The sequence below is a fragment of the Scyliorhinus torazame genome, chromosome 2 (genome assembly GCF_047496885.1).
Source record: "Scyliorhinus torazame isolate Kashiwa2021f chromosome 2, sScyTor2.1, whole genome shotgun sequence".
NCBI lineage: Eukaryota > Metazoa > Chordata > Chondrichthyes > Carcharhiniformes > Scyliorhinidae > Scyliorhinus > Scyliorhinus torazame.
The window spans coordinates 190,810,453-190,836,692 of NC_092708.1; the positions used below are offsets into that span (position 1 = coordinate 190,810,453).

The following is a 26,240-nucleotide window of genomic DNA, read 5'->3' on the forward strand; positions in this document are numbered from 1 at the left end:
CCTGGAGGCCTGGATTAACGACATGGCGGGGTTCATAAAATTGGAGAGAATTAAGTTTGCTTTGAGAGGGTTTGCACAGGTGTTTTACATGCGGTGGCAACCGTTCCTAGAATATCTCGCGGAGCGTTAGAAGAAGGTCGATCAGTAGCAGCAGCAACCCTTGGGGGGGGGGGGGCTGGAGGGGGAAATGAGAGATTGTTCGAGGGGATGGACGAGCGGGAGATAGCATGGAGGGTGGGGGGAAACGGTTCGCGCGGCCAAGAGCCAGTGTTTCAAGCTATGTAAATATACCATCTTGCCTTGTATATATCTTGCTCAGGGAGATTTTGCGTTATTTTGTTACGGGGTGGGCGGGGGGGGTTACTGTTTGTAAGGGGAAAAATTGTGTTGTTAAAAAAACCTTAATAAAAAAATATTTTTTTTAAAAAAGAGATAGGATGTATAATCATCTGGAAAGGAATAATTTGATTAGAGATATTCAACACGGTTTTGTGAAGGGTAGGTTGTGCCTCACAAACCTCATTGAGTTCTTTGAGAAGGTGACCGAACAGGTGGATGAGGGTAAAGCAGTTGATGTGGTGTATATGGATTTCAGTAAAGCGTTTGATAAGGTTCCCCACGGTAGGCTTCTACAAAAAATATGGAGGCATGGGATTCAGGGTGATTTAGCAGTTTGATCAGAAATTGGCTCGCTGGAAGAAGACAAAGTGTGGTAGTTGATGGGAAATGTTCAGCCTGGAGTCCAGTTACTAGTGGTGTACCACAAGGATCTGTTTTGGGGCCACTGCTGTTTGTCATTTTTATAAATGACCGGGAGGAGGGCGTAGAAGGATGGGTGAGTAAATTTGCAGATGACACTAAAGTCGGAGGAGTTGTGGACAGTACGGAAGGATGTTACAAGTTACAGAGGGACATTGATAAGCTGCAGCGCTGGGCTGAGAGGTGGCAAATGGAGTTTAATGCAGAAAAGTGTGAGGTGATTCATTTTGGAAGGAATAACAGGAAGACAGAGTACTGGGCTAATGGTAAGATTCTTGGCAGTGTGGATGAGCAGAGAGATCTCGGTGTCCATGTACATAGATCCCTGAAAGTTGCCACCCAGGTTGAGAGGGTTGTTAAGAAGGCGTACGGTGTGTTAGCTTTTATTGGTAGAGGGATTGAGTTTCGGAGCCATGAGGTCATGTTGCAGCTGTACAAAACTCTGATGCGGCCGCATTTGGAGTATTGCGTGCAATTCTGGCCGCCGCATTATAGGAAGGGTGTGGAAGCATTGGAAATGGTGCAGAAGAGATTTACCAGAATGTTGCCTGGTATGGAGGGAAGATCTTTGGAGGGAAGATCTTATGAGGAAAGGCTGAGGGACTTGAGGCTGTTTTCGTTAGAGAGAAGAAGGTTAAGAGGTGACTTAATTGAGGCATACAAGATGATCAGAGGATTGGATAGGGTGGACAGTGAGAGCCTTTTTCCTCGGATGGTGATGTCTAGCACAAGGGGACATAGCTTTAAATTGAGGGGAGATAGATATAAGACAGATGTCAGAGGTAGGTTCTTTACTCAGAGAGTAGTAAGGGCATGGAATGCCCTGCCTGCAACAGTAGTGGACTCGCCAACACTAAGGGCATTCAAATGGTCATTGGATAGACATATGGAAGATAAGGGAATAGTGTAGATGGGCTTTAGAGTGGTTTCACAGGTCGGTGCAACATCGAGGGCAGAAGGGCCTGTACTGCGCTGTAATGCTCTATGTTCTATGTTCTAATCCCAATCCTGGGGAACGAAGATGCTTCAAGCTGAGAACGAACCTTGTGACCACTACACCCTCACACCCTCTCCATTTAGAAAGCATTCTGATCTGTTCTAGCGAGGTCCAAACTGATTGACCTGCCCACAATCCATTTACCACACGTTTTGTTCTTTCATTTATGGGATATGGGTGTCGCTGGCCAGGCCAGTATTTATGGCCCATCCCTAATTACCCTTGACAAGGTGGTGATGAGTCGCCATATTGAACCACTGCTGTCCATGTGGTGTAGGTACACCCACAGTGCTGTTAGGAATTTTATGATTCCACCTCCCACTGCTTCTCAAAGGGCAGCTGCTGGAGCGAAGAAAGAGATTCTGGGAAGTAGAACTCTGATTCCTAAAGAGATAATTGGTCAAACAAACCCATGTGGTCAGTGTAATGTTCTGTCAGATGGCCTGATTTATATTACAAGAACACTTGTAGCTAAAGCTATAAATGATTTATTAACATGAACTGTGGGTAAACTATATACAAAACAACAGATGAATAACAGTTATTTCTTTCCACCTGGAACAAAGCTTGCCAAATGCTGGACACTGCCTTAATTTGTGCCTTTGACCACATCCTTTGCACAGAAATACTTTGTCCTGATCTTTAACCTCTTTGTTGGTGTGCGAGGTACTGCAGGAACTTTCCCACCTTTTTTGGAGGTTACCCACCTTTTTGGAACAAGGGCGGCAACTGGAGTGCTTTCCTCCAGGAACTCGCCGCCATTACTGAGAAACATTTTAGAATGTTGTGCTGCTAGCTCGTGAGTCTGACAAATCCTAACTGTTTGATCCAAAGACAGCTCCGATTCCCTTAGCAACCGTTCCCTCAGCTTATTCTCATTCACACCAAACACAATCTGGTCCCGAATCATGGAACATTCCACTGCAGAAAAATGACAGGTTTAGCTTTTAACTTTAAAGCAGTGATGAAATGATCTCCTGTAATCGTGATCTAAACACAAGGCATTCATAAATGTCATTCTTTCTGGGGGTGCAATGTGCATCAAATCTTCGAATTACTTTGTTAAAATTTTTACTATCTTCATCGTTTGCAAATTTAAATGTGTTAAACACAGCAATTGCTTCGGGCCCTACCGATATTCGGAGCATCGCTACCTTACACAAATCTGATTGATCTGATTGATCTGAAGATCTGATTGATCTTCTAAATTTACTGCAGTAAGAAACAGATTAAATTATTGTTTAAACACACGGCAGTTGCTAGCAACTGGGATATAGAGCAGTTGAACACGTGGCTAAAGAACTGGTGCAGGAGTGAGGGCTTCAGTTTTGTGGATCACGGATGTCGTCCAGGGAAGATGGGGCCTGTACAAGAAGGACGGGTTACACCTGAACTGGAGGGGCACCGATATCTTGGCTGGGAGGTTTGCTAGTATGGTTCGGGTGTGTTTCAACTAATGTGGCAGGGGGTTGGGAATCAGAACAGTAGGTGTAGCGACTGGGGATGAGCATGGTACCAGGGCCAGGCTGGCTCAGAGGAAGGGCAGGCTGGGGGAGGTCAAACTCAGTGGGCCTAGAGGTTTGGAGTGTATCTGCTCCAATGCACGGAGGAAAGTAGATGTGGTTGCTCTAACAGAGACTTGGTTAAAGAAGGGACAGGACTGGCAGCTAAATATTCCGGGATACAGGTGTTTTAGGCGAGGTAAAGGAGGTGGGGGAGTTGCAACACTGGTTAGAGAACATATTGCAGCTGTTCAGAAGGAGGACACCTTGGAAGAATCAAATAATGAGGCACTGTGGGTAGAACTCAGAAACAGGAGGGGGGCAGTCACGATGATGCGGGTGTACCAAAGGCCTCCCAACAGCCCAAAGGAAGTTGAAGAACAGATATGGAAGAAGATTCTGGATAGATGTAGAAATAATAGTATTGTTGTAGTGGGAGGCTTTAATTTTCCTCATATTGACTGGAAATCCCTTAGGGCTTGGGGTCGGGGTGGTGAGGAATTTGTTAAGCGTGTCCAGGAAGGTTTTATGGAACAATATGTGGATAGTCTGACTAGAGAGGGGGCTATACTGGACCTAGTACTAGGGAATGAGCCCGGCCAGGTCATCAAGGTTGCAGTGGGGGAACACGTGGTGAACAGTGACCACAATTCCATAAGCTTTCGGATACTCTTGGGAAAGGACGAATGTTGTCCTAGGGTTAAGGTGCTAAATTGGTGTAAGGCTAACTACAACCAGATTAGGCAGGATTTGGAGGCTGTTGTTTGGGAGAAGCTGTTTGAGGGTAAATCCACATTTGGCATGAGGGAGTCTTTTAAGGAGCAGTTGATGGGAGTGCAGAACAGGCATGTGCCAGTAAAAAGGAAGGACAGGAAAGGCAGGATTCAGGAACCGTGGATGACCAGGGAAATTGCGAGTCTAGTCAAAAAGAGAAAGGATGCATACGTGAGGCAACTAAAAACAGAGAAAGCATTTAACGAATACAAGGAAAGTAGAAAAGAGCTCAAGCAGGGATTTAGCAGGGCAAAAAGGGGGCCACAAAACATCCTTGGCAGACAGGATTAAGGAGAATCCCAAAGCATTTTATATGTATATTAGGAACAAGAGGGTAGCGAGAGAAAGAGTTGGTCCACTCAAGGACAAAGGAGGGAAATTAAGTGTAGAACCAAAGGAAGTAGGTGAGAGCCTTAATGAATATTTTGCATCGGTATTCACAAAGGAGAGGGACACGTTGATTGGTGGTGTCTCAGACAGACGTGTAAACACTTTAGAACAAGGTCGTTATTACTAGGGAGGAAATGTTAGGTGTGTTAAAAAGCATGAAGGTAGACAAATCCCCAGGGTCAGATGGCATCTGTCCCAGATTACTGAGGGAGACAAGAGATGAAATCGCTGGGCCTCTAACGAAGTTCTGGTGTCCTCGTTGGCCACAATTGAGATCCCAGAGGATTGGAAGATAGCCAATGTAGTCCCGTTATTTAAGAAGGGTTGCAAGGATATCCCAGGTAATTATAGGCCAGTGAGCTTGACGTTAGTGATAGTGAAATTGTTGGAAAAGATTCTCAGAGATAGGGGGCGGGATTCCCCCAACGGGCGGCAAAGTGCCGACGTTGGAGTAGAAACGGGGGTGTTTTACTCCGGCATTGGCGCCCGTTCCGGGACCCCATTCTGAGGCCCACAAGGGGCTAGGACGGCGCTGGAGCGGCCTACGCCACTGCATCTGCCGATCCCGGCCTGAACCCGGTGCCGCGGGGTCCGGCACCAACTAGCAGATGCGCAGTGGCCTTGTTCCCCGCTGCGGCCCCGACGCCAAATGGCGCAGGGCTACAGGAGCCGGCGCGGAGGAAAGGAGGCTCGGGGGCAGAGAGGCCGGCCCGCCGATTGGTGGGCCCTGATCGTGGGCCAGGCCACTACGGAGGCCCTCCCTGGGTTCAGACCCCCCTCCCCCCCACAGGCCGCCCCCGGATCCTTCAACGCCGAGGTCCCGCCGACTCAGAGGATGTTAGAACGGCGCCAGCGGGACTCAGCTTTTTGTTGACGGCCGCTTGGCCCATCCGGGCCGGAGAATTGGCGCAGGCCGGAGAGTCGGCGCATATCCCGACCGGCGCTGCGCCGACCACGCCGGCGCCAATGGCGCCGATTCTCCGCACTGCGGGGGGTCGGAGAATTCCGCCCAGGATCTATGCACATTTGGAAGCGAATGGTCTTATTAGTCATGACGTGGAGATGCCGGCGTTGGACTGGGGTGAGCACAGTAAGAAGTCTTACAACACCAGGTTAAAGTCTAACAGGTTTGTTTCAAACACTAGCTTTTGGAGCGCTGCTCCTTCCTCAGGTGAATTAAGAGGTATGTACAGAAACACATATATAGACAAATTCAAAGCTGCAAGACAATGCTTAGAATGCGAGTGTTTGCAGGTGATTAAATCTTTACAGATCCAGAGATGGGGTAACCCCAGGTTAAAGAGGTGTGAATTGTGTCAATCTAGGACAGTTGGTCGGATTTCGCAGGCCAGATGGTGGGGGATGAATGTAATGCGACATGAATCCCAGGTCCCGGTTGAGGCCGCACTCATGTGTGCGGAACTTGGCTATAAGTTTCTGCTCGGCGATTCTGCGTTGTCGCGCGTCCTGAAGGCTGCCTTGGAGAACGCTTGCCCGGAGATCAGAGGCTGAATGCCCTTGACTGCTGAAGTGTTCCCTGACTGGAAGGGAACATTCCTGCCTGGTGATTGTCACCCGATGCTGGAATCTATCATCAAGAAAGAAATAGCGAGGCATCTGGATGGAAATTGTCCCATTGGGCAGACGCAGCATGGGTTCATAAAGGGCAGATCGTGCCTAACTAATTTAGTGGAATTTTTTGAGGACATTAACAGTGCGGTAGATAACGGGGAGCCAATGGATGTGGTATATCTGGATTTCCAGAAAGCCTTTGACAAGGTGCCACACAAAAGGTTGTTGCATAAGATAAAGATGCATGGCATTAAGGGGAAAGTAGTAGCATGGATAGAGGATTGGTTAATTAATAGAAAGCAAAGAGTGGGGATTAATGGGTGTTTCTCTGGTTGGCAATCAGTAGCTAGTGATGTCCCTCAGGGATCAGTGTTGGGCCCACAATTGTTCACAATTTACATAGATGATTTGGAGTTGGGGACCAAGGGTAATGTGTCCAAGTTTGCAGACGACACTAAGATAAGTGGTAAAGCAAAACGTGCAGAGGATACTGGAAGTCTGCAGAGGGATTTGGATAGGCTAAGTGAATGGGCTAGGGTCTGGCAGATGGAATACAATGTTGACAAATGTGAGGTTATCCATTTTGGTAGGAATAACAGCAAAGGGGATTATTATTTAAATGATAAAATATTAAAACATGCTGCTGTGCAAAGAGACCTGGGTGTGCTAGTGCATGAGTCGCAAAAAGTTGGTTTACAGGTGCAACAGGTGATTAAGAAGGCAAATGGAATTTTGTCCTTCATTGCTAGAGGGATGGAGTTTAAGACTAGGGAGGTTATACTGCAATTGTATAAGGTGTTAGTGAGGCCACACCTGGAGTATTGTGTTCAGTTTTGGTCTCCTTACTTGAGAAAGGACGTACTGGCACTGGAGGGTGTGCAGAGGAGATTCACTAGGTTAATCCCCGAGCTGAAGGGGTTGGATTATGAGGAGAGGTTGAGCAGACTGGAACTGTACTCGTTGGAATTTAGAAGGATGAGGGGGGATCTTATGGAAACATATAAAATTATGAAGGGAATAGATAGGATAGATGTGGGCAGGTTGTTTCCACTGGCGGGTGAAAGCAGAACTAGGGGGCATAGCCTCAAAATAAGGGGAAGTAGATTTAGGACTGAGTTTAGGAGGAACTTCTTCACCCAAAGGGTTGTGAATCTATGGAATTCCTTGCCCAGTGAAGCAGTGGAGGCTCCATCATTAAATGTTTTTAAGATAAAGATAGATAGTTTTATGAAGAACAAAGGGATTAAGGGTTATGGTGTTCGGGCCGGAAAGTGGAGCTGATTCCACAAAAGATCAGCCATAATCTCATTGAATGACGGAGCAGGCTCGAGGGGCCAGATGGCCTACTCCTGCTCCTAGTTCTTATGTTCTTATGTTCTTATGAAAGTTCAGAGAATGGAACCCCTTCCTGTTAATGAAGGGCACTCCCGGAATGCCCGGTCAGCGCAAGGTGATAGACATGCCATCTATTATTCCCTGGATTTGGGGCATCCTGGAAATGGCGGAGAATCCTGTTGCCCAGGCATCTTGCTAGGTTTGGTCTGAGTCAAAGTTCATCTAGCCAGCTGCCTGGACAAACAGGGCTGCAGTGACTTCACGGATGCACTTGTGGGCTGTAGGCTGGGAAATGTCGCACAAGTCCCTGGTCGAACCCTGTAATGATCCTGAGCCGTAAAGGTTCAAGACTGCGGTACCTTGACGGCCACCGGGTACTCCATGTGTTGCCAAGTCCGCAAGGACATGGCACAGATGCCGCACTGTTCCCTGTTCAGGTGGAGCCTCCTGCAGCACACGCTGCCCGTTATCTGTACAAAGGACCAACGACGCCTGTACACCTTGGGCCGTCACCGGCCTTCCCCTCTGGGTCCCTCCCCGGCCTGATGGGCTGCCGGATCCTCAGGGTATGGACGCAGTCTCGAGCTTCTGTCGCCCCTGCTGCCGTCGCCTTCTCCGCCATCTGGCCCTCTAGCCACCTGGCCTGCCAATGCCACCGCGATGGGCAGTTTCCGCAGGGTCCAAGGTGTCATCCATAATGTAATATCTGTAAGGAATTGAAGCGGGTGTGAGACTGACGATGGCTTCCACCCCAGTACATTCGGATCTGAAGCATCCCCACCCTCCCATCCCCTGCCATCCCTCAGGATGCCATCCAACACGCCGTGCACATCACCCAGCTGCAGGAGGGGCCCCTGGGCACCGGACCACAGATACCCACTGGGAACGTGATTTGGACCAGGTGCAGGTTCCCTCCCCGGTCCACACACATACCCTCTAGTCGTGGGAATGTCGCAGTGCTGAAGCCCAGCCCCTGGGTGTGTGAATGTTGGCTGCTGCCTCAGTGGTGTTGACAGGTCCGGAGTTCAGGCACAGTGTCCAGACCGCACAGCCTGATTGAGCTGCAGTAACAGTGGCCTGCGACATCGCACGCATACCCACCCAAATCCACTTGGGGATATTTTGTTTATCAAACAGTCAGCAGCGTATCAAAAGATAAAAAAGGATAAAACCAAATCACTTATATCCATTAATCGGCATTCACCATCGGTATAAACACAAAGCTCCAACTGTGCAGTTAGACAAAGAAACCCAAATGCACAGTAGACAGTAAACAGTCAGCAGTACTAAAGTCCTCAAGGGCAACGGCCACAGTAGCCCTCACAGGAGGGTGCCGGATGGGGGTCGTGGAGCACACTGCTGGCAAGGCAGTGCCAGCCGCCGTACCCCTGTCACCATCGATGGGCGCCAAGGTCAGGGGCCCCCATGGTGCCGGGCACCAATGGGGCCAGGGGTGCTGGGATGGGGGGGGGTGACATGCGGGGGCAGGGTCAACAGTGCCAACCGAGGCCACCATATTGCTCATTGGACCTGGTTGGGCACAGGGATACACACCATGCTAACATGTCTGTCTTCCACCCCCTGGAGACAATCGATATCGGAATACAACCAGTAGCAGTAGCCTTCCTGCTAGTTGCCACAGCCCTTGGGATGCACTGCGACTGTGTGAGCTGGAGCTGCTCGAGGAGGAGGACCATGCAGCAGTGGAGCCCGCCCCCAGGAAAAGGGGGCAGCCATTGAGGGTGGGAAGCCAGCCACCCAACAGGCCGAGGAGGAGGTGCAAGGGAGGTGGTGCATGAGGCCTGTGGTAAACCACTGTTGTACTTATATTAGAGGATGTACGGTTGAACCTGCACTACATGTTCGCCTGTGGCCCCTGCCTGCTGGCTCCGCCCACGCGCTCGCAACTCGTTCTCAACTACCGTGAGTCCATAGAAGGCCTCTGGAGGGCCCTAATCCCACTAGTCCGGGACTGTGACTGCCAGGACGTTACAGCTAAGGAACACTCAGACCTCCTTATGAGGGAAGCCTTTGTGACTGGAATTGGGTCAGACATCATACGTCAGCAGCTCCTAGAAAGGGCCACGCGTGACCTCGCAGAGACTAAAACGCTAGCGCTCTCCATGACGGTCGCCCTGCGCAACGTCCAGTCCTATGCCCCCAACCGCGCGGCACACCCCTCCTACGCTTCATGGACCTCACAGACAGCCGCCCCAGCGGGGGCACTGCCCACCCAATACGCCTGCGCTGTACGCCAGCCAGCAAACCCCGGGGGGGCCCCGATGCTACTTTTGCGCCAGCAAAAGCACCCCTGCCAACGCTGCCCGGCCCGCGCTGCCCTTTGTAAAGCCTGCGGGAAGAAGGGCCACTTCGCCGCGGTGTGCCAGGTCCGCTCAGTGGCCGCGATCGCCTTCACCGCCCCCCCAGTCACAGACAATTGGCGCCGCCATCTTCTCCTCCCCCCAGACCATGCGCGATCAGTGGGCGCTGCCATCTTCCCCTCCGCGCAACACGTGAGTTTCATGGGCGCAGTAATCTTGCTTCACCCCCGCAACGTGCGCACCATGGGCGCCGCCATTTTGTAACCCCCAAGATCTCCAGGCACCGCCATCTTGTCTACCCTCAGCACATGGACACCACCAGCGTTCCAAGATCTGAACTCAACGGCCGCCCCATGACCCGACGACCAACCAAGGCTTGCCTCCATGTCACTCGACCAGTCTCGCCCGCATAACCTGACCAACACATCCGCCAGCGTGAAAGTCGACGGCCATGTGACCTCTTGCCTGCTGGACTCCAGGAGCACCGAGAGCTTTATACACCCGGATACGGTAAGGCGCTGCTCCCTCACGATATACCCCGCCAATCAAAAAATCTCCCTGGCCTCCGGATCCCATTGCGTGGCGACCCGGGGGTACCGTATGGTCACGTTCACAGTCCAGGGCGTAGAATTCCACGGCTGCCGCCTCTACATTCTCCCTAACCTCTGCGCTGTACTTATCCTTGGCCTGGATTTCCGGTGCAACCTCCAGAGCCTAACCCTTAAATTCGGAGGCCCCTTACCACCCCTCATTGTGTGCGGCCTCGCGACCCTAAAGGTCGACCCACCTTCCCTCTTTGCTAATCTAACTCCAGATTGCAAACCCGTCGCCACCAGGAGCAGACGGTACAGCACCCAGGATAAAACCTTCATCAGGTCCGAAGTCTAGCGGTTGCTTCGGGAAGGCATCATCGAGGCCAGCAACAGCCCCTGGAGAGCTCAAGTGGTAGTGGTTCTATCTGGGGAGAAACACTGAATGGTCGTGGACTACAGCCAGACCATCAACAGGTACACGCAGCTCGACACGTACCCCCTCCCATGCATTTCTGACATGGTTTTTAAAAAAACATATTTTTGCTCAAATTTTTTCATATGTTCAACCAAATGCCCCCCTTACAGAAATCAGAAAAAACAAAGAACACATAAATAAACATCTGATAGCTATGTCACGTATTCCCCCAATATACAAGCCCCCCATTAAACGATAATAAACACAGTAGTAAACATCAAGTACCCCCCCCCCCCCCCCCCCCCGGGTTGCTGCTGCTGCTGTCCACCTCCTAATGCTCCGCTAGAAAGTCTAGGAACGGTTGCCACCGCCTGAAGAACCCTTGCACAGATCCCCTGAAGGCAAATTTTACCCTCTCCAGTTTAATGAACCCTGCCATGTCGCTGATCCAGGCTTCCACGCTTGGGGGCCTCGCATCCTTCCACTGTAGCAGAATCCTCCTCCGGGCTACCAGGAACGCAAAGGCCAGAATAGCGGCCTCTTTCGCCTCCTGCACTCCCGGCTCATCCGATACCCCAAATAGTGCGAGCCCCCAACCCGGCTTAACCCGGGTGTTTGCCACCTTAGACACCATCCTCGCAACGCCCCTCCAGCACCCATCCAGCGCTGGGCACGCCCAGTACATGTCCGAACACCTCACACACCTGTCCTCTACTCCAAAAAACCGACTCAGCGTTGCCCCAGTCATGTGCGGCCTGTGCAGAACCTTAAACTGTATCAGGCTAAGCCTGGCGCAAGAGGAGGAAGAATTTATCCTACCCAGGGCGTCCGCCCAGGTACCCTCGTCTATCTCCTCCCCCAGCTCCTCCTCCCATTTACCTTTCAGCTCCTCCACTGAGGCATGCTCCTCCACCTACATCTCCTGGTAGATCGCCGAGACCTTGCCTTCTCGAACCCACCCCCCCGAGAGGACCCTATCCTGGATCCTACGTGCTGGCAGCAGCGGGAATTCCCTCACCTGCCATCTTACAAACGCCCTTACCTGCATGTACCTGAAGGCATTTCCAGGGGGGAGTCCGAAATTTTCCTCCAACGCCCCAAGGCTCGCAAACGTCCCATCTATAAACAGGTCCCCCATCCTTCTAATACCTGCCCTGTGCCAGCTCAGGAACCCCCCATCCATTCTCCCCGGGACAAACCGATGGTTCTCTCGGATCGGGGACCACACCGAAGCCTCTGCCTCCCCCCTGTGGCGTCTCCACTGCCCTCACATTTTGAGGGTCGCCACCACCACTGGACTCGTGGTGTACCTTGTCGGCGGGAGCGGCAGCGGTGCCGTCACCAGCGCGCTCAGGCTCGTGCCTACACAGGACGCCATCTCCAGCCTCTTCCACACTGCCCCCTCCCCCTCCATTACCCACTTGCGTATCATCGCTGTGGTAATACCAGGTATTGCGGTACCTGAGAGGTGGATGGCCATTGGCTAGACCTAGGAGTCTACCATTGGCTAACTGTTATAACCTGCCTACTTACGATTGGCTGGGGACTAATGACTATCCCACAATCCTATGGGAATATGAACTTCCCCAATGAGGGGGGCGGAGAAACTCCTAGTATAAATAAGCTGGCCAGTTCAGGAACCAGCAGGAAGGAGAAGGTAGCAAGGGAAGTTACTGCTACTGTTATGTATATATTATTATAGTAAATAAACGTTATTACTTTGTATCCTTAAAACTCGTGCTGGATTCTTCGTGGCCCTTACAAAACTGGCGAAGTGGGTTAAAGTGAATAGCTGTCTACACTGCTGAAGCCATCTCCCTGGATTTTTGTTGGATACAGGTTGGAAGTTGTTTTCTATTATACCATGCCTCTGTACGGACGTTTGGATGTTTTTGATGCTGCGCTGGAAAGCTGGAACCAGTACACACAACGGATGCGTTACTATTTCCGGGCAAACAATATCACTGAAAACAAGCGCCAGGTGGTCATATTGCTCACCGCCTGCGGACCGCATACGTTTGGGGTGATTAGGAGCCTTACGTACCCAGCTGCGCCGGACACCAAAACGTTTGACGAACTTGTGAATATAGTGGGGCAACACTTTAACCCAACCCCGTCCATGATAGTCCAGCGTTACCGGTTTAATACCGCTGAGAGGACCCCTGGAGAATCCCTTGCCGATTTCTTATCCAGGCTACGCGGGATTGCGGAATACTGTGACTATGGTGAGACCTTGTCAGAAATGTTACGCGACCATTTGGTTTGCGGTATTAACAATGCAGCAACCCAGAGAAAGTTGTTAGCGGAGCCAACATTGACTTTTCAACAGGCAATACAAATAGTCTTGCCCTGAGAGAGCGCAGAGTGAGGAGTACAGGAGCTACAGGGAATGGAAGTGCATGCCTTGGGGCGCAACCCTTTCTGCCCAAAAACGTCCCCCCGCACTCCTGCGGTACCTTGGGCGAGGCAACGACCGGACCGACGCCAGTGGCCATCGGACATTCCTCCCCGAAGGGAGCCTTCTCCAGAGCCAATGGATGAGGAGCCATGTCCGTGTCAGACTTGTAAGCGCCGACCCCGTCGCGGACGGCGTTCCTGGGGACGCCAGAAGCGCCGTCGTTCCGACCGAAACTGGGACCAGCCCAGGGGCCGTAACTGGGACCAGCCCAGAGGCCGTACCTTCCATGTGGATGAACCTGTGGCGACCACTCCTGAGGACGTGGAGATGGAGGACGACTGCCTGCAGCTGCATTGTGTGGCAGCTCCCCATGTGGCCCCCATTAAGGTGACAGTATGGGTCAATGGCCACCCGCTGGAGATGGAGTTGGATACTGGCGCGGCGGTCTCCGTGATCGCCCAGAGGACATTCGACCGCATCAAGCAGGGTATACAGACCCTTACATTAACTGACTCACAGGCCAGGTTGGCCACCTACACGGGGGAACCACTGGACATTGCAGGAACGACAACGACCCCTGTTGTCTATGGACGCCAGGAGGGGCGTTTCCCACTTATCGTAGTGCGTGGCCATGGGCCCAGCCTGTTGGGTCGGGACTGGTTGCGCCATTTGTGGTTGCAATGGCAGCACATCCTCCAAACAGTTTCTGGAGGGTTGACTGAGGTGCTAGGACGATACCCAGAGGTATTCCAGCCTGGTTTGGGGAAAATAAAAGGGGCCGTAGCCCGTATCCAAGTTGAACCAGGAGCCACGCCGCGCTATTTCCGGGCGCTTTGCTCGAGAAGGTAGAAGGGGAGCTCACTCGTTTGGAGAGTTTGGGTATTATCAGGCCCGTCCGTTTTGCTGACTGGGCAGCACCAATTGTACCAGTAATGAAGCCAGATGCCACAGTTCGCTTGTGTGGCGACTATAAACATACAGTGAATACAGTTTCCCGACTCGACCGATACCCAATGCCTCGCATAGAGGATCTCGACGCGAAACTTGCAGGTGGACTCTCATTCACAAAATTAGATATGAGTCACGCCTACCTGCAGTTGGAGCTGGACCCTGCCTCCCGACCATATGTAACAATTAACACACACCGGGACCTGTATGAATATACACAGTTGCCCTTTGGAGTATCCTCTGCCTGCGCAATTTTTAAACGTGTTATGGAGGGCATTTTGAGAGGTTTACCACGTGTGGCTGTCTACCTAGATGACGTGTTGATTACAGGGAATTCGGAGCAAGAGCATTTGGAAAATCTGGAGGCTGTCCTTAAACGCCTTTCGGAGGCTGGAGTCCGTTTACGTCACAAAAAGTGCGTATTTCAGGCAAAAGAAGAAGTCTACCTAGGTTATCGGGTGGACCGCGAGGGTCTGCTCCCCGTCGCAGAGAAGGTGCGTGCAATTCAACATGCCCCCGCCCCGACTGACACTTCGCATCTTCGTTCTTTTCTCGGTCTCGTAAACTATTACGGGAAGTTCCTCCCCAATCTGGCAACTACGCTGGCCCCCTTGCACCTGCTGCTAAAGAAAAATCACACCTGGGTTTGGGGTCAGCCGCAAGAAACCGCTTTCCGGCGGGTAAAGCAACAATTGTCGTCGTCTGGGTTACTAACCCACTATGATCCTGGAAAGCCTTTGCTCGTCACATGTGATGCATCCCCGTATGGTATTGGGGCCGTCCTGTCCCACAAGATGGAGAACGGGGCCTAGCGACCGATAGCTTTCGCCTCCCGCACATTGACTGCAGCGGAGAAAAAGTACGCGCAGATCGAGAAGGAGGGCCTGGCAGTGGTTTTCGCGGTGAAACGCTGCCACCAGTATGTGTACGGCCGCCATTTCACTATCGTGACTGATCATAAGCCCCTGCTGGGACTCTTCAGAGAGGATAAGCCAATACCTCCCATTGCTTCTGCACGGATCCAGCGCTGGGCTTTGTTGCTTGCTGCATACGAGTATTCTCTGGAGCACAAACCAGGTACGCAGATAGCAAATGCCAACGCACTGAGCCAATTGCCTTAATCAACCGGCCCCATGTCGACCCCCACGACCGGTGAGGTGGTTGCAACCCTAAATTTTATGAACACCTTGCCTGTCACGGCATCACAGATCCGTGAGTGGACCCAGACGGAGCCAATCTTGTCAAAGGTTCGGCACATAGTCCTGTATGGTGGGCAGCATAGACAGCTCCCAGGCGAGTTGCGGGCATTTTCCTCCAAGCTGTCAGAGTTCAGCGTGGAAGACGGCATCCTCTTGTGGGGGACGCGTGTGATTGTCCCGGAAAAAGGCCAGGAGCTGATATTATCAGACTTGCACAATCGGCATCCGGGCGTGACCAAGATGAAAATGTTGGCCCGGAGTTATGTCTGGTGGCCAGCCTCGACACCGACATTGAGAAGGTGGCCCAAAACTGCTCCATTTGCCAGGAGCATCAGAAGCTTCCGCCGGCCGCGCCCCTACATCACTGGGAATGGCCAGGGCGGCCTTGGGCACGCTTACATGCAGATTTCGCAGGCCCTTTTCAGGGATCCATGTTCCTTCTACTAATTGACGCCCAGTCCAAATGGCTGGAGGTGTATAAGATGCAGGGGACAACGTCCTGCGCAACAATTGAAAAGATGCGTTTATCATTTAGTACGCATGGCCTCCCTGAGGTGCTGGTCACGGATAATGGCACTCCATTCACGAGTGAGGAGTTTGCTAGGTTTACAAAGATGAACGGCATCCGCCATATCCGCACTGCCCCTTACCACCCGGCTTCAAATGGGTTGGCAGAGCGTGCAGTGCAAACATTCAAAAGAGGCCTAAAGAAGCAGTCTTCCGGATCAATGGACACGAGACTGGCGCGCTTTTTGTTTACGTACAGAACCACCCCCCATGCAGTGACTGGGGTAGCTCCCGCAGAACTCCTAATGGGCCGAAGACTTCGCACCCGCCTTAGTATGGTCTTCCCGGACATTGGCGCAAAAGTACGCTGCACACAAGAACGGCAGGGACAGGGATTGTCTCGGCATCGTCCGATTCGGCCGTTTGCGCCCGGTGACCCAGTATTCGTGCGGAATTTTGCTGGTGGTGCCCAATGGGTTCCTGGTGTAATCTTTCGCCAAACGGGCCCTATATCTTACCAAGTGCAAGCCCAGGGTCGTCTCCAGCGAAAACATGTAGACCACGTCCCGTCCAGAAGATCATCCCCTCAAAAGATTCCCCGTCCCCGGAGCTCATTTCAACAGCCGCAAAGACCAGAGACAAGGGAAGGTAGTCCTCCAAATCTTCCACTGGTGCCTCACTCGAAGCCTGCGCAGGTCGTTACGGGACCGAATGGAGATAGAGACGCTGACATGACGGAGGCAGCAGACTCTGACTCCGAGATGGAGACACAGGATGCATCAGAGGGGGAATCCTCGGGTCCACAGGCCGTGGATGTACAACCGCGCCGTTCATCACGGAAGCGCCGGTCTCCGTCTCGTTACACGCCGCCTGATCCAGCGCCGCGTGCAAATGGCGTCCGGCCTGCGGCCAAACGAGTTTGACGCCTTCCTTCGCCAGGGTCTTCGGTGGATTCCATGGACTTTGGGGGGGAGGGATGTTATAACCTGCCTACTTACGATTGGCTGGGGACTAATGACTATCCCACAATCCTATGGGAATATGAACTTCCCCAATGAGGGGGGCGGAGAAACTCCTAGTATAAATAAGCTGGCCAGTTCAGGAACCAGCAGGAAGGAGAAGGTAGCAAGGGAAGTTACTGTTATGTATATATTATTATAGTAAATAAACGTTATTACTTTGTATCCTTAAAACTCGTGCTGGATTCTTCGTGGCCCTTACAAAACTAACATACATAGCTCCGCCCTGAGAGGCGGGGTATAAGAACCGATGCCGTCCCAGCAGCCTTCAATTTCTGTATTAAACCTGCTGGGGAAGAGTTCTAGCAGATTAAAGCCTATTAGTTATGACTCACCTTGTCTCGAGAGTAATTGATTGCGCATCAATTGCCACATTGGCAGCCCAGTAGTACCCACACAGATTAGGCAACGCTAGCCCTCCTCTTCCCTACTCCGCTCCAGAAACACCCTTCTCACCCTCGGGGTCTTTTTCGCCCACACAAATCCCATGATGCTCCTACTGACCCGCTTAAAAAAGGCCTTAGGGATCAGGATGGGGAGGCACTGGAATATAAAAAGGAACCTCGGGAGCACCGTCATCTTCACCGACTGTACCCTACCCGCCAGGGAGAGTGGCAGCATATCCCACCTTTTAAACTCCTCCTTCATCTGAAGGAGGAGTCGTCAAGTTGAGCTTGTGGAGGGCCCCCCAGCTCCTGGCCACCTGGATCCCTAGGTACCGAAAACTCCTTTCCACCCTCTTCAGTGGAAGCTCGTCTATCCCCCTTCCCTGGTCCCCTGGGTGTGTCACGAATAGCTCACTCTTCCCCATGTTGAGCTTGTACCTGGAAAAGTCTCCAAACTCCCTGAGGATCTGCATCGCCTCCGGTATCCCCCCCATGGGGTCCGCCACATACAGTAACAGGTCATCGGCATACAGCGATACCCGGTGTGCCTGGAGGCTTCATCGCTCCTTGAGTAGGTCCTCCTCGGGACCTCTGCATTCCTCCTATCGACCCTTAAAATCTCCCCCACCAACCTCTCTCTCTCTCCTCTCCTTCCCCTCCTTGTGGGCCCTAGTGGAGATTAGCTCTCCCTAATCACCGCCTTCAGCGCCTCCCAGACCACCCCTACCTGCACCTCCCCATTATCGTTAACCTCTAGGTATCTTTCAATGCACCCCCGTTTCTGCCCTCTCACCTCCTCATCCGCCAGCAAACCCACCTCCAAGCGCCATTGCGGGCGCTGGGCCCACTCCTCCTCTACTCGAGCTGCACCCAGTGCGGGGCATGGTCTGAGATGGCTTTGGCCGAATACTCCGTGTTCTCCACCCTCAGGATCAGCGCCCTGCTCAAAACGAAGAAGTCTATCCGCGAGTAGGCTTTATGGACGTGGGAAAAGAAAGAGAATTACCTGGCCCCCGGCCTAACAAACCTCCATGGGTCCACTCCTCCCATTTGGTCAATAAACCTCCTCAACACCTTGGCCGCCGCCGGCCTCTTACCCGTCCTGGACCTAGAGCGGTCCAATGCTGGATCCAATACCGTATTAAAGTCCCCCCCATTATCAAGCTCCCTGCCTCCAGGTCCAGAATCCGGCCCAGCATGCACTGCATAAATCCGGCATCATCCCAAATCGGGGCATATACATTCACTAATACCACCCACACCCCCTGCAGCTTATCACTCATCATCACGTACCTACCTCCATTGTCTGCCACGATGTTCAGCACCTCAAACGACACCCGCTTCCCCACCAAAATCACCACCCCTCGATTCTTTGTGCCCAACCCTGAGTGGACAACCTGCCCTACCCACCCCTTTCTCAGCCTAACCTGATCTGCCACCCTCAAATGCGTCTCCTGGAGCATAACCACATCTGCCTTCAGTCCCATCAGGTGCGCGAACACACGGGCCCTCTTGACCGGCCCGTTCAGGCCTCTCACATTCCAAGTTATCAGCCGGATCAGGGGGCTGCCCGCCCGCCCGCCACTCCCCACTCCGCCCCCCATCCCCCTCCCACCCCGCCCCCCTGCCGATTAGCCATTTCCCTTTCTAGACCAGCCACGTGACCGTACCTTCCGCACTCTCCAATCCTCCCAGCGGCAGACCCACGCCCCAGCTCTTTCTTCATGCTCCAGCACACCTTTGGCCAGTGCAGCAGCAACCCAGTTCCCCCCCCCCCGCCCCCAGCTAGGTCCCCCCCTAGCTGCGTTGCTCTCCCCATAGCACTCCCGTAAGTCAGCTGACTCCTGCTGTCCCCGGCCGCTCCCGCCACTCCATCGACCCCCCCAGTGTGAGAATCCCCCCCCCCTCCTGTCCATCAGCGGGCGATCCTCTCCAGCACCACCCCTCCCCCCAACCCCGACGTCTTCCTTCCCGAGCGCGGGAAAAAGCCCGCGCTTTCCACCAAGCTGGCCCCGCCCCCTCTGGCGCACTCCCATTCGTGGCCTGATCCCAGCTCCCCCCCCCCCCTCGGGCTTCACCTCTCCCTCCCCCCCCCCAATGGGGCCCCCTCTTCCAACCACTGATGCCCACACTCTCACCAAACCCCCACTACGAACTATTTAACCCTACCCCACCCAGCACCCAAAAATAAAAAATAAAACCCCTAGAACCAAACAGAACAGAACATCCCCCCAAAACACAACAATCACATCAATCCCCTCTCGACATCCCCTCGCAACCGACCCTCAATCCGAGTCCAACTTTTCGGCCTGGATAAAGGTCCACGCCTCCTCCGGCGTCTCCAAGTAGTGGTGGCAGTCCTTGAAAGTGACCCACAGTCGCACCGGCTCCAACATTCCAAATTTCACCCCCTTCCGATGCAGAGCCGCCTTCGCCCGATTGTACCCGGCCCTCTTCTTGGCCACCTCCACGCTCCAGACCTGGTATATCCGGACCTCTGCATTCTCCCACCTGCTGCTCCTTCTTTGCCCACCTTAGGACACATTCTCTGTCCACGAAGCGGTGGAACCGCAACAGCGCCGCCCGCGGCGGCTCGTTGGGCTGGGGTCTCCTCGCCTGGACTCGGTGGGCCCCTCCAGCTCCAGGGGCCTCGGGAAGGTCCCCGCGCCCATCAACGTGTTCAGCATCGTGACCACGTATGCTCCAACATCCGACCACTCCACTCCCTCTGGGAGACCCAGAATCCGCAGGTTCTTACTCCTCGACCGATTCTTCTGCCATTTCTTATGCATCGCCTCGTGTGCCTCTACCTTCACCGGCCAGGCCCAGGATCTCGTCCTCGTTCTCCGAGGCCTTTTGCCGCACCTCCCGGCTCGCCGCCCCTTGGGCCTTCTGGGTCTCGAGCAGCTTGCCTATCGAAGCCTTCCAGGGCTCCAACAGCTCTGCCTTCAATTCCGTGAAGCAGTGCTGGGGAAACTCCTGCTGTTCCTGCGACCACTGCGCCCACGCTGCCTGGTCTCCACCCGCTGCCATCTTGGTTTTCCTCCCTCTCACTTTTCGCTGTTCCAAAACTACCTTTTTCACCGCTCCACTCCTGGTCCAATCCATACAGTGTCGGGGAAATGGTACTGTCACCTTCCCACACTGGGAACCGTCGAACAAATGCTGCTGGGGGCCCTAAAAAGAGCCCAAAAGTCAGTTTCTGGCAGGAGCTGCCGAACGTGCGACATCTGACATGGTTAACCAGATTGCACAGTACCGGGTCTTCTCAATAGTGTACCTGAAATCCACCTACCACCAGCCCCCCATCCGTAAATCGGACCATCCATACACCGCCTTCGAGGCAGACGGCCGCCTATATCATTTCCTTAGGGTTCCCTTCGGCGTCACTAACTGGGTCTCGGTCTTCCAAAGGGAGATGGACCGAATGGTCGACCGGTACGGTTTGCGGGCCACGTATCCGTACCTGGACAATGTCACCAGCTGCGGCCATGATCAGCAGGACCACGACGCCAACCTTGCTAAATTTCTCCGCACCGCTACTCTCCTAAACCTCACTTACAACAAGGAGAAGTGTGTGTTCAGCACGAACCGCTTAGCCATCCTCGGCTATGTGGTCCAGAACGGAGTTCTGGGGCCCGATCCCGAATGAATGCGCCCCCTCATGGAGCTCCCCCTCCCCCACTGCCCCAAGGCCCTCAAACGCTGCCTGGGGTTCTTCTTGTATTACGCTCAGTGGGTCCCAAACTATGCGGACAAGGCCCGCCCACTCATACAGTCCACCCAGTTTCCCCTGACGGCCGAGGCCCAACAGGCCTTCGCCCGGATCAGAGCTGATATTGCCAAGGCCACAATGCACGCTGTAGATGAAACGCTGCCCTTCCAAGTAGAAAGTGACGCATCAGATGTCGCCCTTGCTGCCACCCTCAATCAGGCAGGCAGGCCCGTGGCATTCCTTTCCCGCACCCTTCATGCCTCTGAAATTCGGCACTCATCCGTCAAAAAAGAGGCCCAAGCTATCGTTGAAGCTGTGCGGCATTGGAGGCATTACCTGGCCGTCAGGAGATTCACTCTCCTCACTGACCAACGGTCGGTAGCCTTCATGTCCAACAACACACAGCGGGGCAAGATCAAAAATGATAAAATCTTGCGGTGGAGAATCGAGCTCTCCACCTATAATTACGAGATTAGGTATCGCCCTGGCAAACTCAACGAGCCCCCAGACGCCCTATCCCGAGGTACATGTGCCAGCGCACAGGTAGACCGACTCCAGACCCTGCACGACAGCCTTTGTCACCCAGGGGTCACTCGGTTGTACCACTTCATTAAGACACAGAATTTTCCCCACTCCGTCGAGGAAGTAAGGACAATCACCAGGGACTGCCAGGTCTGTGCCGAGTGCAAGCCGCACTTCTACCGGCCGGACCGCGCGCACCTGGTGAAGGCCTCCCGCCCCTTTGAACGCCTCAGCATGGACTTCAAAGGCCCTCTCCCCTCCTCCGATCGACACACATATTTCCTCAGTGTGATTGACGAATACTCCCGGTTCCCCTTCGCCATCCCATGTCCCGACATGACGTCTGCCACCGTCATTAAAGCCCTCAATTCGATCTTCACTCTGTTCGGTTTCCCCGCCTACATCCACAGTGACAGGGGTTCCTCATTCACGAGTGATGAGCTGCGTCAGTTCCTGCTCAGCAGGGGTATCGCCTCCAGCAGAACGACAAACTACAACCCCCAGGGAAACGGACAGGTAGAAAGGGAGAATGGGATGGTATGGAGGGCCGTCCAGCTGGCCCTACGGTCCAGAAATCTCCCGGCCTCCCGCTAGCAAAGAGGTCCTCCCTGATGCACTACATTGCATTCGCTTGTTACTCTGCACTGCCACTGACAATACACCGCATGAACGTCTTTTAGCCTTCCCCAAGAAGTCCACATCCGGGGTGTCGCTCCCGACTTGGCTCACAGCTCCAGGAACCGTGCTTCTCCGTAAACATGTGCGACTCCACAAGGCGGACCCGTTGGTGGAAAGGGTGCACCTGCTCCACGCAAACCCCCAGTACGCCTACGTGGCGTTCCCCGATGGCCGCCAGGATACTGAGTCCCTCAGCGACCTGGCACCAGCAGGTTCCACCCCCACACCACCCCCGTCGCCCCCGGCGCCACCCTCCCCTCCCCCGTCGCTCACAACACCACCTCCCCCCAGGACCGTCCGTCCTCCCCCTGCCCATGCCCGCCGATGAAGAGGATTTTGGCACGCACCCGGAGTCACCTTCGACCAGGTCAGCACCAACATCGCCGTCACCACTTCGTCGCTCCCAAAGGGCCATCAAGGACCGGACCGGCTGAATCTCTGACGGGTCCACCGGACACCAAGAGACATTTGTTTTGCTCTGTAAATATTAAAATCATGATTGTATATAGTTATCCACCACCCCCGCCGGACTCAATTTTAACAGGGGGTGAATGTTGCAAACCACTGTTGTACTTATATTAGAGCATGTACGGTAGAACCTGCACTACAGGTTCGCCTGTGGCCCCTGCCTGCTGGCTCCGCCCAGGAGGCGAGGTATAAATATGCGTGTCCTCCAGCTCGCAGCCATTTCGCCAGCTGCTGTGGGAGGCCACACATTTGATACCAATAAAGCCTCAGTTTGGATTCAACTTTCGTCTTTAGTCAAATTGATGGTGCCTCAAGGCCCTGTGTGTACCGGCAGCGCTTGTCATTCGAGTACCTGCCGGACTGGGCATGCTGCTGAAGACTCCGGCTGAGCAGGGGGACAGTGCGACATATCTGCCTGATTATACCGCACCTGGCACCCCAGGGGAATGGGGGGTAGACACCTCCACCCGGTGTCCATCAAGGTGATGGTAGCCCTGGACGTCTGCACACGGGGTCCTTCCAGGTGCCGAGTGGGGACCTGTCCGGGATCTCAGACAGCTCGGTACACAGATGCACGGGATATCCGTGGCTGCTGTTTTTAAAGAAATGTTTCACTCTTAATTAAAAAGCTGTTTTTTCCTCGGATGTCAATGGGGTTAATTCTGTGTCATAAAGGGCTGTTTAGCACAGGGCTAAATCGCTGGCTTTGAAAGCAGACCAAGGCAGGCCAGCAGCACGGTTCAATTCTCGTACCAGCTTCCCCAAACAGGTGCCGGAATGTGGCAACTAGGGGCTTTTCACAGTAACTTAATTGAAGCCTACTTGTGACAATAAGCGATTTTCATTTCATTCATAATAAAGTTTGTTTTAATATATAATATCCCTAGTTGTCAGTAGAATCACTCCTCCAGCTAAGTATCCTTTCCTTACAGTTTACAAAGTGAAAAATTGTTGGGGTCTTGTCTGGTTTCTGAACAAAATCAGCGTCTGTTCAGGGTACCATAACACCAATTACACCTCACTGGATATTGTGTGCCGTTCTGGGCGCCACACTATAGGAAGAATGTGAACACATTGGAGAGGATGCAGAAGAGGATTACAAGAATGGTCCCAGGGATGAGCAATTTCAGTTATGAGAAAAGATTGGAGAGGTTGCGACTGTTCTCCTTGGAGAGAAGAAGGCCAAGAGGAGGTTTGATAGAGATGTTCAAAATCATGAAGGTGCTAGACAGAGTAGACAGGGAGAAACTGTTCGCGTTCGTGAAAGGATCAAGAAAGAGAGGACACAGAGTTAAAGTGATTTGTAAAAGAAGCAAATGTGATTTGAGAAAAAGCTTTTCCACACAGCAAGTGGTTGGGGTCTGGAAGGCACTTGTGTGGTGGAGGCTGGTTCAATCGAGGCATTCAAGAGGGCATTCGATGATGATTTGAACAGAAACAATGTGCAGGGGTACGGGGAGAAGACTGGGGGATGGCACTAAGTCATGATGCTGGTTTGGAGAGTCAGTGCAGTCAGCATGGTCCAAATGGCCTCCTTCTACACGGAACAATTCTGTGATGTCCCGGTATTTCCATTGATAATCTGTATTTTTGTTTTGTTGATTCATTTGTCAGGCTGGGCCTTGCAGAGGAGCTGGAGTTTGAGGATGGTTCCGTTGACCTGGTAACAGCAGGAACAGCAGCTCATTGGTTTGACATGGAGAAGTTTATGAAGGAGGCTGAGAGGATTCTAAAACCTAAAGGCTGTGTGGCTCTGTATTGCCACAAAGTTCCCTCCGTGTTGGGTTACGACAATTGTCCTGAGGACCCAACCCAGATTGTCGAAGAGGTAAGTAAGCAGGAAGAAAGACTTGCATTTATATAGCAACTTCCACACCCTCAGTACATTCCAATGTGCTTTAGAGCCAGTGAAGTGTAGCCACAAAAATGTAGAAACCACATTGTGCACAGGAAGATCCCACACACCACGAGGTGGTTAATGAGCAGATCTCCACTTTAATGGTGAACTTTCTCAGAAGATCACAATCGAAGAGGAGATCTGGCTCAGAATCAGCTGTGTCAGTCCAGCTTTCCAAAAATTATACAACCGGATCTTTGTAAAACAGAGATCTCCACAACAGGACTCAGGCTTTAGTCTGTAACACTGTTGCTGGCGCTACCTTCTATAAGGCAGTGAGACTGGAGTCACCTACCAAAGGCACTCATGGCAACGGGAGAATTTCCAATGCTGGTGTCTCTACAGGATATTCAAAGTGGAGGAGAGGTGAACATTCTTCAGTTTCCTCACTGAAGCCAATTCCTCCAGTATCCCATCCATGATCATGTGAAATGAACTCGACTGGACACTGCATCCATATGGTGAGTAATCCCCTCCCAAAACACACCCTCTCTTCACAACATGAAGATGGCTCCTCTCAAGGAGGCCGGGGAAAATGTTTTAAAGACACTCTGAAGGCCTCATTGAAAAGGGGACTAATTGACATGGGAGCATGGGAGGGACCTGCCATTAGTCGATGAAAGTGCCTCATCCAACAAGCCACAATGCCATCAAAGCAGGAACTGACCATATAAACCCGGCTGGGAGGCAGCAGGACCCTTGCTCAAGAACCCCCTTTTCTCGGGTCAACTTGTGACCTCTCTGCCCAAAGGACTGTGGCTCCAGGATTGTCCTCAGTCTCCCGAGGACACACTAATCCTGACGCCCGACGGTGTCCTTCCTCATTTTGAGGAACTGGCGATGATGAATGAGCAGATAATCTATGTTCGTGATTGATGCTTGAGTGATAAACATTGGCTCAGACATCAAGGAGAACTCACTGGCCTTTCTTCAAAGTAGCACCATGGGAAATCTCCCATTCAAAAAGGTGAGCCTCCGTTTAACATCTCTTCTGAAAGACTCCACCTCCAATGGTGCAGCACTCCCTCAATTTTGAACTGAAATGTCAATGCTGGACCTTTGCACCCAAGTGGCTGGAGCTGGGCCTGAATCCACAACCACCTGACTCAGATACAAGATGGCTACACTGAGGGAGAATTCAGAATGTCTAATTCACCAGTTCACCTAACCAGCACGTCTTTTGGGATTTGTGGGAGGAAACCGGAGTGCCCGGAGGAAACCCTCGCAGACACAGAGAACGTGCAGATTCCACACAGACAGCGACCCAAGCCGAGAATTGAACCTGGGCCCCTGGCGCTGTGAAGCAACAGTGCTAACCACTGTGCGACCGTGCTGCTCTTTGACAGCTGGGCACAGGATAAATGCCACCAAAACTGCAATAAGTATTCCTCAATCAGACTCATTTCCCAGGGATGCAGAGTTTGAGGGCCACTTTAATACTTAATATAAAGTTCTACAATTCTTTTCACAATTTCACGATAAGTACAAAGGGACAAGGGGTAGGAGGCATGCAGATTTGAGGTTACATCAGATCAGCCATGATCATATTAAATGGGGCAGGCTCGAGGGGCCAAATGGCCTCCTCCTGATCCTTGTCTGTATATGATACTCCCATGAAGAGTTTGGGATGTTTTACTGCATTGAAGGTGCTGTATAAATGTAAGTTGTTGCTATTGTTGTTGCAGGTTTGCACTGAGTGCTGAATTTGGTGCATTTGAGTACGATAGTGAGAGTTTGGTGACCGAGGGAGTATAAGGCTTCATTTTTATCTAAAGTTTAGTCTTTCTTTTATTTAGTTAATTAACTTAAAAGTTGCTGTTTGGTTTAGAAGAAGGTGAATTTTCAATAAGCTTTAAACCGGCTTCTACTTGTAGGCACTTGCAGCTGGAGCTTGTTAATTAGTTA

The 26,240-nt window shown here is 52.5% G+C and overlaps 1 protein-coding gene across 1 annotated transcript in view; it reads left to right on the forward strand.

Moving 5' to 3' along the window:
• LOC140394419 (putative methyltransferase DDB_G0268948) overlaps positions 1–26,240 on the forward strand; it is a 227,502-nt gene that overhangs the window by 165,456 nt on the left and 35,806 nt on the right. Inside the window, exon 3 of the mRNA XM_072481681.1 lies at positions 24,053–24,266. Within this exon, the coding sequence (XP_072337782.1) occupies positions 24,053–24,266 (214 nt within the window). The remainder of the gene's footprint in view (positions 1–24,052; positions 24,267–26,240) is intronic.